Here is a 16000-nt window from a genome sequence, read left to right on the forward strand (position 1 = left end):
ATGAATGGTGAATGCTACACTACACAATGTGAGTTTATAGAGCTCAAAGATTTCTGTACGTTTTGTGTATTTTGGAAAAACAAATCCTGTGATCAACCAAACATGTGTCTTCCATTGGAAAAAAGTACTCCCTTTTCATAGTCAGTTGCTGTTCTTAACATAGTCACAAATAGCTTCTGCATCTCTGCTACAGAAAAGGAGAGGTCCATTAAGATGCCATTTGAAATTCTCCAATCCTAGCTACAACACTTATACTACTTTCAGTTCTCCTGACAATCTTCTCCCATGATAAGGGAAGAGCAGAGTTCCCCATTTCCAGGGACCTTCTTGTATGTCTCCTCTTCCCTTCTTACATTAACTGTGGAGGCCTTAGTTCTGTTGACCCCATTAAGCAGTTCTCCTGAACAGGAGAATTCAGTCAAAAACAGACAGCAAGTCTTTTGTGATATTTGGATGAAGACTTCAGAATGCAATTCAATCATTAAGTTTGAAAAATATTAACAATAATTTTTACAGACATATTAGAAAATTAAGGCATCTGGCCTAAATAATTATCTTGACAATTTTGGATGTCTGTATGCAATTTCTAAAATTCAACAAAGTTGAAGTTCTTAAATTTATGCCAAATAACTTATGCTTACTCCTATTTGCTTTCATTTATTTAACTATATAAGCAGAAAAAGTAACTGAAGTCGTACCAAAGGAAGTGACTGATACAGAACCTGTGGAAGTGTAACAAAGAATCCTCCTGAAATCTAATGGAAGGTGAAAAGCAGCCATGTTTAGAAGGCATGAATTTGCTTCCATGAAGAACAACATTGCTACTGGCACATTACAAAGTGCTCAGATGCAAAAGCTTGTATTTATGTGATCTAATCTAGTAGTTAAGATTGAACTCATTGAAAAAAAAAAAAAAACTACTTAACCTCTATATGCAACACATCCAACTGTTTGATCTATTAGCACCCCCTTTTGGTCAGCTGTTGGAGATATGTTAAAGAAAATTAGCTATCACAGCATCAGTAATCAGATCGCAACAGAGAGGTGAAAAAAAAACTTAAAGAAAGCCTCATGGAACATAAAGGCACTCATTAAAAATAAGTCTAAGCGGAGCTTTAAGTATATTGATCCTGAACAACCACAGCACCAATATGTGTACATATACATATATGCAGAATTCAGTACTGAACCCTCTAATATATAGTACAGATAATCATTCTTGGAAAACCAACATTTTTTAATGTTATGGCATTTAACAGGAATGCTTCATAGTGTATAGCCACCATAAAAACATTGAAATTATGAATAAAAATGAAGAACATGGAAAAAACTGTCAGCTCAGAACTTCTGTAACATCCAACTTAGTCACATGCTGCAATTAAGAAGACTAAAAACAAATTAGTATAATGTTCTTTCAGCTAAAATAAAGACGTTAATGATTGCCTGCCCTATCATATTAGATATGTTACAGATCATGGTATGCAGCCCCAATATAATGCATTTTTATACAGAAAGCTTCTAAAGTTGAACTTGTGGGAAATGATCTTAAATAAGTGGCATAATACTTCCTTGGTAGTAGATTTACTATTGTAAAACTGTAATTAGTGACCATGACTTATCAGAATCACAGACATTTTATTTTTACCAGAATATATTTCTTATTCTTACAACATCCATCCCAACATAAACAAAATATGCACGTTTATAATGCCAAACAGTGTATATGGAGACCATGTAGTACCATGTAGTTCTATTTTGTGGTATGAACTGCATGAATAACTTTGGGGTTTGGAGGAGAGGCAAGTTCCCCATTTATAAATAGTTACATTCTCAGGCAACACTGGCACATCATTTTTCTTTGCCTGAAAAATTATGCTAAATGATAAACACAGTAAATTATGTTTCTGAATGGATGAAAGGAATACTGACCTATTTAATCTAAACTATAGAAATTCCCATATTAAGTGGCAAAAAAGATTGAAATTGAAATAGAAACATTATATAAACACTACTTCTACCTGCTAAAAAGCTCATATACAAAAAATATATATATATTCCAGGTATGGATTTGGAGAGAGAGAGGCAGGGACTGATTGTGCTTTTCTGTTAGGCAAGGCTGCATTATGAAATCAAGCACTAGTCATCTAAATGTACTAAATAAACAAGAAAACTTTTAGCATTTGACTTGCGGCTTGCAACTTAGCACCAATTTTCAAAGCCAAATGTTAAGTTCATCTGCCTTTGGAATTCAACTCATGTAATATTTTTAAGTACTAATTTTTTAAAGTAGTAAACAGTCAAATTTTAGTTATTTTGGGTTGTACTTTAATTATCCCACGTATAGAGAAATGCTAGTGGCATGTCTGCAGACAGCCAGTTGAACCATGCAAACAAACACAAGTGTACTCCCTCTACAACTACATTAGGACCAGAGCAGTATAGCCACTTCCATGCTAAGAAGGGCCCTAGCTAAGTCCTGAAGACAAAAGCCAGTTCTGTGCAGAGACACAGTTCRGCTTGTGTCGCCCACCACCAGTCTCCCTCATTAAAACAGCTTGCCAGGGCCAACAAGGAGAGGAAGCTTAGCTCTGACTTAGTGCCAGGCCTGCACTGCCCCTGACTGAAACAGGGCCCATTTAAACTGCCCTCCAGCCAGCTAATTAAGCTGACATCACTAGAAATGCAACAAAGAGCAGTACGGATTTCAGGAGACTCAGCGATGGCCAAATAAGGAGCACAGGCAAGCCCAACCTGCTCCTGCAGAGCCACCCAAGTACCTGCAGTATGCTGTTGAGCACTCTGCTTTATAGGAGAATTAATCAGATGGGTGCCTGCACGCTGCAAGCCCAATGAAAACAGCTTGAGTTGAGGAACACAGTGGGCAAGAGCCCAGAGAGCTATCTCGGGGTCATTTCAGCACCTGGGCAAATGAGGGTTCCACCTCTTGAACCAGCTCTGAGCTAGGCCCAGACTGATACCACATTGTTTCTCGATCACCTTGAACATCAACTCTGTTCTTACTTGAAACTAAACTGGGGCGTTCTGAACAAAGTCACGTAAGTGCTTCTAGACCCCAGTATTCCTAGTATGCCAGTTGCTTATGACAAACAGCAGGGAATAGACCCGAAACACTTTCAAGAGAGGGGCTTACCACATTAAGAATAAAAGGACCAAAGATCATTTAAAAGTTTTTGTAGTAGGGGTCATACGACTCATTATGTAAGGACATTTGGTGTATAGTGTAATCTATAAGATGTCCAATTGTCAGGTGACAGGGAAGCTCTGAACTACTGCCATCTGTTACACGTTGCTGATCAGCAATTTCATTACATGCTACTCTCTAAACCAGAAGACTTAATCCTAGAAATTAACCTCAGATCACAATCCTAGGAGGGCAGACTCCCTGTGGACCAATGGAAATCTCCTGGAGGCAAGTCAGCTGGAAGGCAAATAATATTAAAGAAAAGCTGACATGGCCATATCAACTATCAACAGAATTTCACATTATCTAGTTAGAAAGCCTAAAAAAGCTAAAAAGGAAGAGGGAAAAGCTGTGTAGGGAGTAAAGACAAAAATACACAGGTGACATATTTGCTCTGTCTGTGCTTTCTAAATGTCAAACTTCTCCCCACACATCCACATTCAGGCATTCATATAACTAGACAATGACTAAAAACTGTACTCTCTTTATAAAAAGAAGAACAAAAGTCAAAGGGTTTAATTCCAAAACTGTGAGGAATGAAACTAATGTTCCACAACCCACCTCTGTCTTAGGGAAATCTATGCATTTTGAATAAGGGCATTTGAATTATGTAAAATTAAACAAAAAATGCAAACACACAGAAATCTTTATTCAAATTGTTTTAGGACACAGTACAGTCCTGTACTCCATCCCTATCCTTTCCTCTTGATTTAGCCTTCCTATTTGATGGAGCTTAGAGGTTTAAGTAATACATATTCTATTAATCTCAAGGTAATGGCAAGGTCTATAAAACATGGCATATAAATTAAGGCAACTTCTTTCTTATTTTAATGCCCTCAAACATTTCAACTGTAAATTATTTAACTAAACTAGAGTAGAAAATCCCTTCAAGTGCTACTGAAAAATTACATCTTGGTTTATAACAGTTCACAAAAGAAGCCAATGCATCTATTTGGCTAGCAAGCCTCAATCATTGGGCAGCTATGAAAAAATTTAAGAGCTATCTACTCATTTATGTTTGTAGTACTTCATAAAAATCAGTCAGAGACAGTCAAACGCCTCACAAACGGAACACAACATGTAGAAGAAAGTCACTTTCCAGATCTATATGCTCTCAGCGCTTGTTCTAAAAGGGAATGGCTAATATTATTGGGAACGATTTTATTTCATTACCTTTGTCTTGTCTGAGCCACTTTCCTCTCTTCAATTTCCTTCCTGATGTTCAGCTTTTGTCTTTAACTGCACTCTGAACTGCTACCATTCTAGCATTACCACCTGCCTTAGCTACTCTCCATTATATCACACACCTTAATTACACCACAGCCCATTTTTAATTCTTCTGTCTGTCCACATTATTCTTTTGTTGACTTATTCCCAAATCCTGCATTTCACATACCTCTGAGTGGAACAACTACTGTGTTATTTCAACATTCTTTACCTAGTGAATTATATCAGGAGAAAATGCACCAATGGTGCAGTCTTACCGGCATGAATAATTATCATTTGAGTTTTCAAGCCAGCTTAACAGCCTGAAGACTGAACTCTGTCAGACCACGTGTCAGGACTCTGAAGGCACTAACAGGCCTTAACGCCCCAACCACCTGACCCAGGGCCTTCACCCCCTGCCTGTGGCCCAGGAGCTCCATTTAAGGAGCTAAGGGCCTGGGCCTTCAGTCCTTGCCTGTGCGACATCGTTAAGCATACCTGTCTCCAGCCCTGGCCCTATCTCCTGCCTGGACCCCTCAGGCAGACATTGTAGCTTGGCTCCAGTCTTGTTTTGACCCTGTCACCTGGAGGGACTTTGGACCCACCCTGTAGCTTGTCTCCAATCCTGTCTCTGGCCCCATCTCCTTTTGCTTTTCACTGGACTCCCTAGATGGACTCTGTACCTGGTTCATCAATTTGCCTTGTCTAGGACTGTGCTGATGGACCCTAGTACGAGCATCCAGCTCTGCCCATGTTTAGATGATGTGGAACTGTGAGGACACTGCCCATGCTGAGGTCACCTTCAGCTCCCAGCTGAGCTTCAGGAGCAGCCAGCCCTTGCTGCTCCCTGACACCATGCTAATCATTAATTCCTATTAGATTCAGTTTCATCATGTGCTTGCTATATATTTGCATTTGTTTTTTTAGCCTCATTACTTTGCAACCAAACCATAAGACTTAATACTTTCATGTAGTCTCTATGTAATGACCAACTTTAAATCACATACCCTTTAAAGAAATACTCATCTTGAAATTTTTTTTTGTTGTGGGCCAAAGTGATAATTAGCTTGTACAATGCACACTTACCTTTGGCTTGAAACAAGTGGCTGACTGCAATGTAAGTGACCTATTATCAGTGTTTCCAACTGCAGTCTTACAAAAATTGTTATATCAAACATTTAAAAGCTATTCTACATGCAAGTGCAAGTAACAAAATTATACGTAACCAGTTCATGAAAAAAAAAATAGTTTCTTCTATGAAGCAGTATATAAACATCTGCAGTCTTGGGACAGCATCTCTTTAAACTGGTGAGGGATAAATTATTGCATGGTACAAGATCATTTTCATGAAATTGCCAAATTACTTAAGTGAACTCTGTTTTGAAAGAAAGCTTGACTGCCATGTTGTTCCATAATTATTTTTTCTTCTTTCCATTTACAGCTATTTTATTACTGTAAACACACCTAACAAACATTATTGGAGAAATCACCTTTGAAAATAAAAATGACTATCAGCTACCACATTTGTGTGTTCTCTTGTACTCTTATTTATACATTGACCCTCTCCTCCTCCGTAGTACTATTCTTTCCCCTTTGTAGTCTTTCTCCATATTCTTACTGTCTGAGCAGCTATTAGCTCTCTGAAAGACTACCAGTCTTGCTGTTGCTCAGTCCTTTCTAAAGTGGAATAAACCCTTAAGGCAAGACTAGCGCTTAAGACATAAAACTTATTCTTGAATTCCAGTTCAGACAACATTCAGATTATTTGTCTCTTTCTCTCGTTAAGCACAATCAACGCTGACATACAACAGAACACTGCTGCAAAATTTCCCTTCAGAAAACTTATGCAGAACACACAAGTACTCCTTGAACACACAAGAGACTAGTCAAAACTACTGCATGAAGATCAGCTCTGTTTTTTTTTCTTAATTTGAAAAGATCATGGTTCTACTGAAAGTAGCAAGCCATTTGTTTATGGTTGGGTCTTTAAATAGCTAAAACATCTCTAATTTTATAATCAAGAAGGGTATTTCTGAACATTAATAAGTTAAGATGTCTCAACCATCTTTTTTTTTTAATACAGAGGAAACAAATTAAGATCTCCATTAAGATCTCAAATAATTAAAACTATTGAAATAGGTGGGAATGAGGAAAAATTTAAAACAATTATTCTCTGCAATGAAATTTTGATTTTGGACATTAATACAAATGGCATCATGAACATATGGTAGGACATTATTTAGACTGATAGCAAAGGACAATCAGAAAAAGTATACGCATGTTGAGTATAAACTCATAAAAGCAAGGTCTTCAATTATTTTATATAAAATACATTAAATCTTATTTTGAAAACTCAACTAATAGAAGCCGTTCATAAGATTTTCCATGTTAACACTACAAGAATAAGCAGCTGCAAGAAGTGTTTGCCCACACACATTCTGGAGCTGCCTACAGTCTGTCTAGTTTAGTCAAAAGTTAATTTACTTCCTCAGCATCAGGCACAGGTCAAGGGGAGACTAAGACAGACACAAATTACTGCAGCTAGAAAGTGGCTTGTTAACAAAACGGTACCTAAATATACTGTAATACCGCCAGGAAGAAAAAACTGCACTTTGAAACTCAGACAGAAGTACACAATTCATTTCTTAGGAAAAATTTGTCAGCCAGCTCTGTAACAAAACATCACTTCCCATTTTATAACTTCAACTGCATTATTAAGAAGGTGATATTAACTATTCAGCTTGCCTCCTGCTAGCCTAACAGCATCTCTTATTAGATCTCTAGACAGTTTGGTCATATACTTTGTAATACACTCAGTTCTAATTTCTTACAGGAAAGCAAAGTTTTAAAAAGCATACTGAAATTCACTGCATCATTCTCATGAGAATGAAAACATGTACATGGAAAAAATACAAAAATAAGCTCTAAAGGATTATACAAATTTACTGAAACTGTTAATACAAAAGAGGGTTTTTAAAATAACAGAAGTCGGAACAAGTTTAAAAACTACTTATGAGTAGGTTCAAGCTTCCCTGATAACTACATAAGCTTCTCAGTGTTCCATTACATGTAATTTTTCTTTCTTAAAACAGTCAATTTGATCAACAAAGGAAAATCAATAGCTGCTGGGGAGAGGCATACCTTTCTTTTCCAATTTTCCTCAGAACACTACAAGTTTAATTTCAGACTTCATGGTAACAAAAAAAAGCTGCAGACAGACCTGGTTCATTTTTAAAGAACCATGAACACACAGTTTGTGATGCAGAAAAATATCTGTACTTAAAGATCTTAATACTAGATCAGAACAAAGCATACTATAAAAAGACTACTCCCAAACAGAATTAAGTAGCAACCTTCTTTTTGCATCTCCAAAAATTTACCTTATGCATAACACTATTTTCAAGCATTCTTAAGGTTCATAGATCCATCTAAAAAAAATGACAGAACAGTTACAAGTTTGTGGATGATTAGAAATTACTACTACACTAAATAGATGATTTGTCCATAGGGTAAGTTATACAAAGACATCAGCAAAAAAAAATGTTCAAAATTGAAAATGTAGCTGAAAGTTTTAAGAGACTGTCTAAACTGACTGTAAAAAGTGCTTCCATCCTTACCATTCATCAACATGTGCTTAACATACCAATGGGTGAGATTACCCACAGTGTCAAGGGAGAGACATATCAATACATTGATTAATAATTCCTACTGCTGATTTGATTTGCACTTATCCTGCCCCCCTCCAAAATACTAGATACTGGTTTTGGTTGGGATTAGTTGCGAGTGAAAGGCCACAGAACCATGCTATTGAGATAGATGTTATTAATTAAATTTTGAGACTACTTGTAACAAGCCATATAAATACATTTCTTTCAAACTTAAACATACCACATATTTGGTATCAGGAAATACTGACATAAAAGATTTTTTTTTTTTTAAACAGAAGAAGTGTAATTTTCAAATGCAATGTCAGAACCTAGTTTAAACTGTTTAGTCAACTAAGGGAAAAGATTATGTCTTTTTGGTTTAGAATATGAACTTCAGTTCTACTTTTTTTTTTTTTTTAAATCTCCACTGTTATTTAAATTTTCCGATGAGCAGATTTAGAAGAAAAGTTATTCTATCATGCAATAATGCTTTTTTAAAGATATGCCAAACTTTAGGTAAGTGACCAGCAGTTCTCAGCCCAAAACTATTAGTTGCCACAGGCTGGTGAGAAAACCTTTCAGTTGTTTTAGTGCAGAAGTGAGCACATAGCTTAGTTACTAAGGTTATCTTTCAATACARGCATACCTTAAACATCTTTGTAATTTTCTTCATTAAACCTTCTCTAGCTAAAATGCTGTCCATCATCCTCCCCATTTGGGTATTTTAGGTTTCTAATGCCAAAAGGGAAGGAACCAGACGCAATTAAAATAAGTTGTTCCAAGTTACATGCTGAACAATGAACAGCAATTTAAGAAGTCTCATCAGGAACATTTTGCTGTCATCACCTCCTGTTCTGTCTATTTACTCTTCTGTAATTACATTAGAAAGACAGACTTTTCCAGAGCAACAAGTCTCTCCCTCCCCCCCTTCTCAAACTTTGGCCGTTCCAACCTCTTTTCCCCTCCTGACCCTCTTACTTTCACTCCTTCTACCTGCCCTATTCCTCACCTAGACCAACAGTGAAACTACCTGAACTTTAAGAAATGTTATGGAAATCTCATATTACACTAAGTACAATAATGATCTTGATCTTAGCTCACTAGAAGACAGAAGTTGTGCATTAAAAGAATGCCAAACTATATGATACATGGTATTTTTCACTTTTTAATTTCTCAAATCCTAGGTTCTACATATTCCAACAGAATCAAACATTTTTCTCAGCTGAGGCAGAAATCCTCATTTTGACAGCAACATTCTAATGTTCCAATGTTTCTTTACATCTAACATTTTTTTCTTTTCAAAGCTTCTTCTTTCCATTCTAAAGGAAACAAAGAGCAGTCTTACATCTTACTGCTCATAAAGCCAAATAGGGAAACCAAAAGCAAGGAAACAAAAACACTGTTCTGGTTCACCAGAGACACTATGACCTAGTAATAAAGGTGCATGTCCATGAATAACACACCAGTCATGACTACACCAATATGCTGTTGGCCTCAGCCAGGTCTTACAAGACTGAAACAAGTAGGGATGAACTAGCAATCTGAGATCCTACATAAAACACTGTAAAAGGACTCAAGTTGCCCCACCCGTCAGAAATATCCTCCTTGCTCCCTCAAAGCATGCAAAACTGATGGAGCAAGAGGTCCTTCCCTCATGAGAAACAAAGACCATCATTCAAGAGACAAGTGACAATTAAAACATAACCACTGACCATGTTTTCAGTCACAGTGAACCTGCAAGATTTGGCCGCTAGACCCTCTCTTATCCACACAGTCATTACTTGAACAGGGTGGATAGAGTCAAAGAGAATGTGTTTTAAACGACTTACACACTGAGATATATGGAACATCTACTTCCCCCAAACTACTGCTTCAGCCTATCTGCAAGTTCAGACAAACACTGCTGCTTGGAGTCTTATTTCATACTTATCCTCATTAACTGTAAGAAATACAGTGTATTCCATCTTTTCCTCTCCTTGCTATGTCAGTTTGTCTTGCCACATCTTTCACCTTGAATCTGTTCCATAGCTCCACGTCACTCCAGCAATCTTACAACTAAGAAACTCCCTGGAGCTTTACTCTGCATTTCAGTTCACAGTTGTACTATTGTGTAGTAGTATAATCTGATTCAACACTGTACTTTGTCTGATATGTATTAAAAAAGAATGACTGTAAAATTCAAGATGAATGTATATTTTAAAAGTTTTTTCCCCCTATAAACAACTAAAACGAAACTATGTATAAACACCACTTATACAGCAAGGGCAAGACCTTCTTAAAGAATTTTTCCCCTCGTCTTGTCTTCAAATTTTAATCTAGACTGTGACTTCAAATGCAGTTATCCACTGGAATTAATTACAATGAAGTTCAGTGCTGCAGAATTTCACAGAAACACAGAATAGTTGGAGTTGGAAGAGAGCTCTGGAAATCATCTGGTCCAACCTCTCTGTTCAAGCAGGGCCAGTTAGAGTAGGACCATGTCCTGTAGAGTTTTGATTATCTCCAGTGATGGAGACTCCACAACCTCTCTGGACAACTTGTTCAACCATGCTCACAGTAAAAAGTGTTTTCTTATGTTCAAGTGGAATTTCCTGTGTTTCAGTTTGTGCCCATTGCCTCTCATCCTGTCACTGAGCACCACTGAGAACTGTCTGGCCCTGTCCTCTTTACAGCCTCCCATCAAATATTTATGAACATTGTTTCTGATGTGTCTGAACCTGACAACACCACATTTACTCTCATATGCTGTGTGAGATAATATAAATGGCTGACATGTACTATGGCTGGATGAAAAAATAAACAATATGATTGAAAAAAAATTCAGCTTTTCTAATAGCTTTTCTAATCTCTTCTACTGCACAGTGAGGGGAAAACGACTTATGGAAAAGAGTCAAGTTTTTTGTATTACCTACAAAAATACTTTGACAAAAAGCATGTCTGCAGGTAAGTAATAACGAACAGGTAACCAAGTCATTGAGCTAACTGAGCTTACTCAATCTGTAACTTCAGTTAATTCAATTAACAAGGCTAGTCAAAGTTTTCATACTTACATACCCCAAACTATACAAACAACTTAAAGGAGTGGCTTGAGAGTCAGATAATACATATAGAAATAACCATATAAAAATAGACATTCAAACAAGCTTAGCAGCAGGAAAAATGGACTTTTCAGCAACTCTCTAATTACTGAGCTTAAAAGCTTTTCCAATATAGAAAACAATTATGAAAATGAATTAATTTGACATAGTAAACTATATTTTTGAAAAAGTGTTGTATGAGAAGACAGTTCCTATTGAATTTCTAGACTGAATAGAAGAACTAAAAATGAAGACAGGCATGCTGCTGGAACAAGAATTACATAGTTAGTAATGAACAGAAGGAAATGAAAAGGAAAAAAAGTGCTTGTAACACTGGCTAAATAGTGTTGCTATTAACCAGGCATAACACAAGCTTTGTGCATCTTTGTGTAGCTCTATGATCTACACAGATCTAGATCAAGAAGTCTACTAAATAGCCATGTTTTAAGACACACAACAAAAATGTCAATACTATTTTTAGGAAAAAAATTAACACAAAAAAGGAGATAAGTTAATTTGATGGAAAAACACTTTTTTTGAAATTTTAATGAACATATTCTCTATCACTGGCAAAAGAGCAAGATAGATATTGAACAATTTGCTGGGTTTCTTTTCCAAGTCCTTTATTTTCCCACAAAAATGGCTTCCCCAACCTTTTTTTTTTTTTTCTGAGCAAACCTGCTTGCTAACACAATCACTTGACACATGTCAACTGAAGAATAAGATTTAAATGGCACTACAGGTTTCCTCACTCTCTTAAAAGTATGGCATGAATTGAATAACAGGGTTTCTACTACACAAATGTCCAGAATTCTTTACTTTCATAACCTCAGGTGTCCATTTATGATGAACTAGCAAAACATTTGTGATTGCACTCAGACTCTTTACAACCGAATTACAACAGGCAAGCAATATATTTTAAAGAATCATCATCCATCACTGAAAAGTGACAAGAATAATCCATTATTATGAAATGCAGGGACTACATGCCCAGATATCACAAATGCACACACAAAATATGCTGCTTCTGCAATAGAAATTTATACTTTTGTATCCTGACTGCAGTATCTCAGGAAATAAAGTAATTCTAAGAAATACTAAGCAGTTTTGGAATTAATGGCTGATTCGCGGATTGAGCAGAAATTTGCTTGTTCTTCAAATACACATCACTTAAGTTCTCTTTTCCCAACTCCACCTACCCAGATTCTATAATGCAAAATGCCAACGCAACCTTTCCCAAGATGAAGACATACACACCTATTTGTCTCCTATTCACATGAATCTTGTAGGAATTTAACTGCATTATTTAAATTACACCCTTTAATCAAATTTTGGCTCATACAATTGGAAGTAATTAGGTAGGACAGACAAACAAAGTGCATCTTTCTACCTGAAGAGGTTGAACTTAGAAAAGCTTGGCAAAGCATGTTTAATATTTTCAACCTCCTGAAACCTTGACAGATCTTACAACACAGAAGTGTTATTCTTCAAAACTGTGATCTAAGCAACATACAGAATGTCAAACTGCCTATTGGATCAGCTCAAGCCACTTGTTAACAGTCTATTTGGCTCACCACTAAGCAGATGAATGACAGACTCAAGTGACTGCTGCTTCAGTTCAGACCTAGGCACTCTGAACTTCCTTCCTAAAGGCATCAGAAATACTGCAGCACATTCTGTTAACTCAGGGCTGAATATTTACTTCCTCATTGTGTTTACAGTCATCTGTTCAGAATCATCAAGCAACTTGGGCAAGTATATTTTAAAGTGCTTAAATATGCACTGGTAAATGTAGTCTTTTCCTCAGAGGAAGTCATAATATCTATAAGAATCAAATATAACTCATGGAAATCAGAGCAGACTCTCTCTTGTGACTACTGAAGAGTGATCTCGTGAAGTTTTCAAAAAATCAGAAGGCAGCCATATTACTCTGTAATTGAAGTTCCAAAAATCAGAGAACTATCAGAAGTGCAACTCAAAAAATTGTAAAATCCACTACAAATAAAGCCATTGCTTGAAGGTTTTGACTTTAATTCCACAATGCTCAAAGAATAAGTTACATTACTCCAGTATGATAATTTAAGCAAACAACATGAATCTGTAATTTACCAAAGCTGTATCAAACTAGACCCAAACCTTACTCTGAAACTGAGTAAACAAAAGTGCTAAAGTGACAGAAAATTCATCCAAACGCCCTCACTGTTGACAACTCCAGCATCTTATTCACAGTCATCTCTGAACAGCAGCATTACCTTTTATTCTTAGTAATTCTAATTAGACACGAATCCTAAAGTAAACGTAGATGTTCTTATCTAGCATATACGTACAGTATATTCTTTCTATAGATTGACAAATATTTGGATTACTCCCATATTTAATTAGATAGACAAAGATTGTATTAATATAATCTAAATTTGCTGTAACAAAGCAGCTACTTGTATCAAACTGTATCTGTCAAAATGCTTTCTGAAAGGAAACTAAGATCGCAAGATCTGTAAACCCAGGTGCGAGGTATGCTGTAAGCCATTGATATCTCTAAGTAGGCTTTTGGATAGTTGTTTATTCTTGCAACTGGAAAACAAGCCTAAGTAGTTTGTATTATAAGACAGTTTATAATTCTGTGAGGTAGGAAAGTTCCTTTATCTCCCTTTTACAAAATGAGATGCAAGATGCAACATAGAACACTACAGCTAGAAATGAGACTTACAATACTGCAACACTGTGTGCCAAGCCTTGAAGCATCCTCCTGTTTACTGAAATTCATGACACTGGCAAAATCTAGACTTCTAGTAAAATGCAAAGGATAATAAGATACCTAAGAAAGATATCCACAAAGGCTAACAAACAAACAAGCAGCTGCTTACAAGAAGCAATAGGAAGAGCAGAACAAAAAGATCCACCCTCCATCTTGCACCTCTACATAATTTTATTACCTCACTATGAGCTGCAAGCAGACACCTTCTTGATTTCAACAGTTAGAGTCATGAATTCCATTCTGAAGTCATGTACCTTGATCCTCCCTTCCAAGTACAGAGGTTGCAATAATAACATTTTAAGTATAAAACACTAACTTAGAAGGGAAAGATGCAAGTTTTGGTGCCTACTTCATCAAGTAAATAATTCTTTTACAAAAAAATATTCAAGGGATCACAACCTTGGCTGCTCCTTCACAGTGCCATAACCACTAACCACCTTATTCTGAATCATCTTTTCCTTGTTCCAAGGAAAATTTTGTTATTACTCTTCCAACATACAAAGGCGGCAAAAATGTATAAAACCTTAATAGGAGTGACTCAGTGCTCCTCTCCACTTCTCCAAGAAACCTGCAAATTTATGGTCAGGCAACTCTCCTCAGGAACATGAAACACAAGTTCAAATCCCCTCAAGCGAATATCTCTAACTAATATTACTGGCTCCTTCTGTGCCAGATAAGGAACCTTGGGTACCATTTCAGAGATCTTATTCCTGGAAGCAACACCAACTTAAGAGTCTGTACCTCACGCCTCCATGCTGTTCATTCCCACCCCTGCTGTATCCCATTATTTGTTCCGGAATAACTGTTTAGAAGTAATGTGGTAAAACTTTAAAACGAACAAACAAAATTATTTTTAACCTGAATCAGTTCGCTGATCTGATTTACCACATGGCACAAGGAACAGTTGTGTCAACATCACAAAGGACTAAAAGGAAAGCAGAAACAAGCAGTCAAACATGAACAAGAAGTTTCTGTGTTAGCATGGAGAAATTCCTAAACTCATATCATAACATGCTCTAGGTGACCCTGCTTGAATAGGAGGTTTGGACTAGATGATCTCCAGAAGTCCCTTCCAGCCTCAACCCATATGTGATTCTGTGATATCCACAGATTCCAAAGCTTTTTTAATCAAACTGAGAATTAATTTCAAGCACTGAAAAACAGGTACCATTTCAAGAAGGTGGAGCAGTAACCAGTGGGCCAGTCAGAGCATAAAATAAGAGCAAAAAGTTAGTATAGCCAAGAACATGTTTTTCTTTTGCCTTATATATGTGTTCACACAGTTTTCTACGTGTATGTTTACGTATATACAAACATGCACAGATTTAAAGAATTACCAAAATTATCTTTTACTCAGGTTTACATTTAAAGATTTAACTAGTAAAGAAAAACAAAACCCCCAAACTATAGTAAATTGTACTGAACTATAATTTTTTTTTCTCCTGACAAGAAAAGGAAGTCTGACAAATGCTTCAGCCCTGTGATATGCATAGAAGAGAACACATGCACACACCTCCAGAGTCTGTGAAGGTGCAGCTGCACAGCCTCTGAAAAGAAGTAACAGATCTTGGAGAGAAAAATAAGAGGAAAAGGGACAGGGTACGGAAGATGGCAAAAGGAGAAGAGGAACAGATCTCTGGGAAGACCGCGATGGTGTTGGAAAGGGCCATCGCTCTCCCCGGCTTCCTCACCGCGGAGCAGACGAGCACTGCGCACCGACGCCGGGCACGGCGGGGCTTGTCTGCTGTTTCGAGCAGCTCCCGGCCTCCGGGCGCCGCAAGGACGCCGGGCGGGCGGTCACAGCGGGGAAGAAAGCACAGAGAGACAGGGACACCTGCACACACGAAGGATGGCCTCGGCGAGGGCCCGCTCGCAGCGCGGCCCTGTCCCCCGCTCGCGGCGGGCCGAGCGCGGCGCCCCGCCAGCGCAGTGCCCCAGGCGCCTGCCAGCGCAGCCCTAGGCCCGGGTCAGGCTCCTCGGACGAGCAGCCGCCCCCGCGGGCCGCAGCTGCCGGGCTGCCCCCTGCCGCGGGGCCGCCCGGCAGGACGGCGGAGCGCCCGGGGTCCCCGTTACCTGGCCGGAGTCCGGCGGGCCGCAACAAGGCGCCTCAGAG

General features: G+C 37.7%; 1 protein-coding gene across 1 annotated transcript in view; it reads right to left on the reverse strand.

Moving 5' to 3' along the window:
• Positions 1-15995, reverse strand: part of NDUFS4 (NADH:ubiquinone oxidoreductase subunit S4) — a gene marked incomplete at its 5' end in the record, with an annotated part of 47673 nt that extends 31678 nt beyond the window's left edge. Inside the window, one exon of the mRNA XM_026062708.1 lies at positions 15961-15995. Coding sequence (XP_025918493.1) covers positions 15961-15995 — 35 coding nt within the window. The remainder of the gene's footprint in view (positions 1-15960) is intronic.
• Positions 15996-16000: the final 5 nt, after the last annotated feature.

Source organism: Apteryx rowi, unplaced genomic scaffold (genome assembly GCF_003343035.1).
Source record: "Apteryx rowi isolate R43461 unplaced genomic scaffold, aptRow1 scaffold_192, whole genome shotgun sequence".
Lineage (NCBI taxonomy): Eukaryota > Metazoa > Chordata > Aves > Apterygiformes > Apterygidae > Apteryx > Apteryx rowi.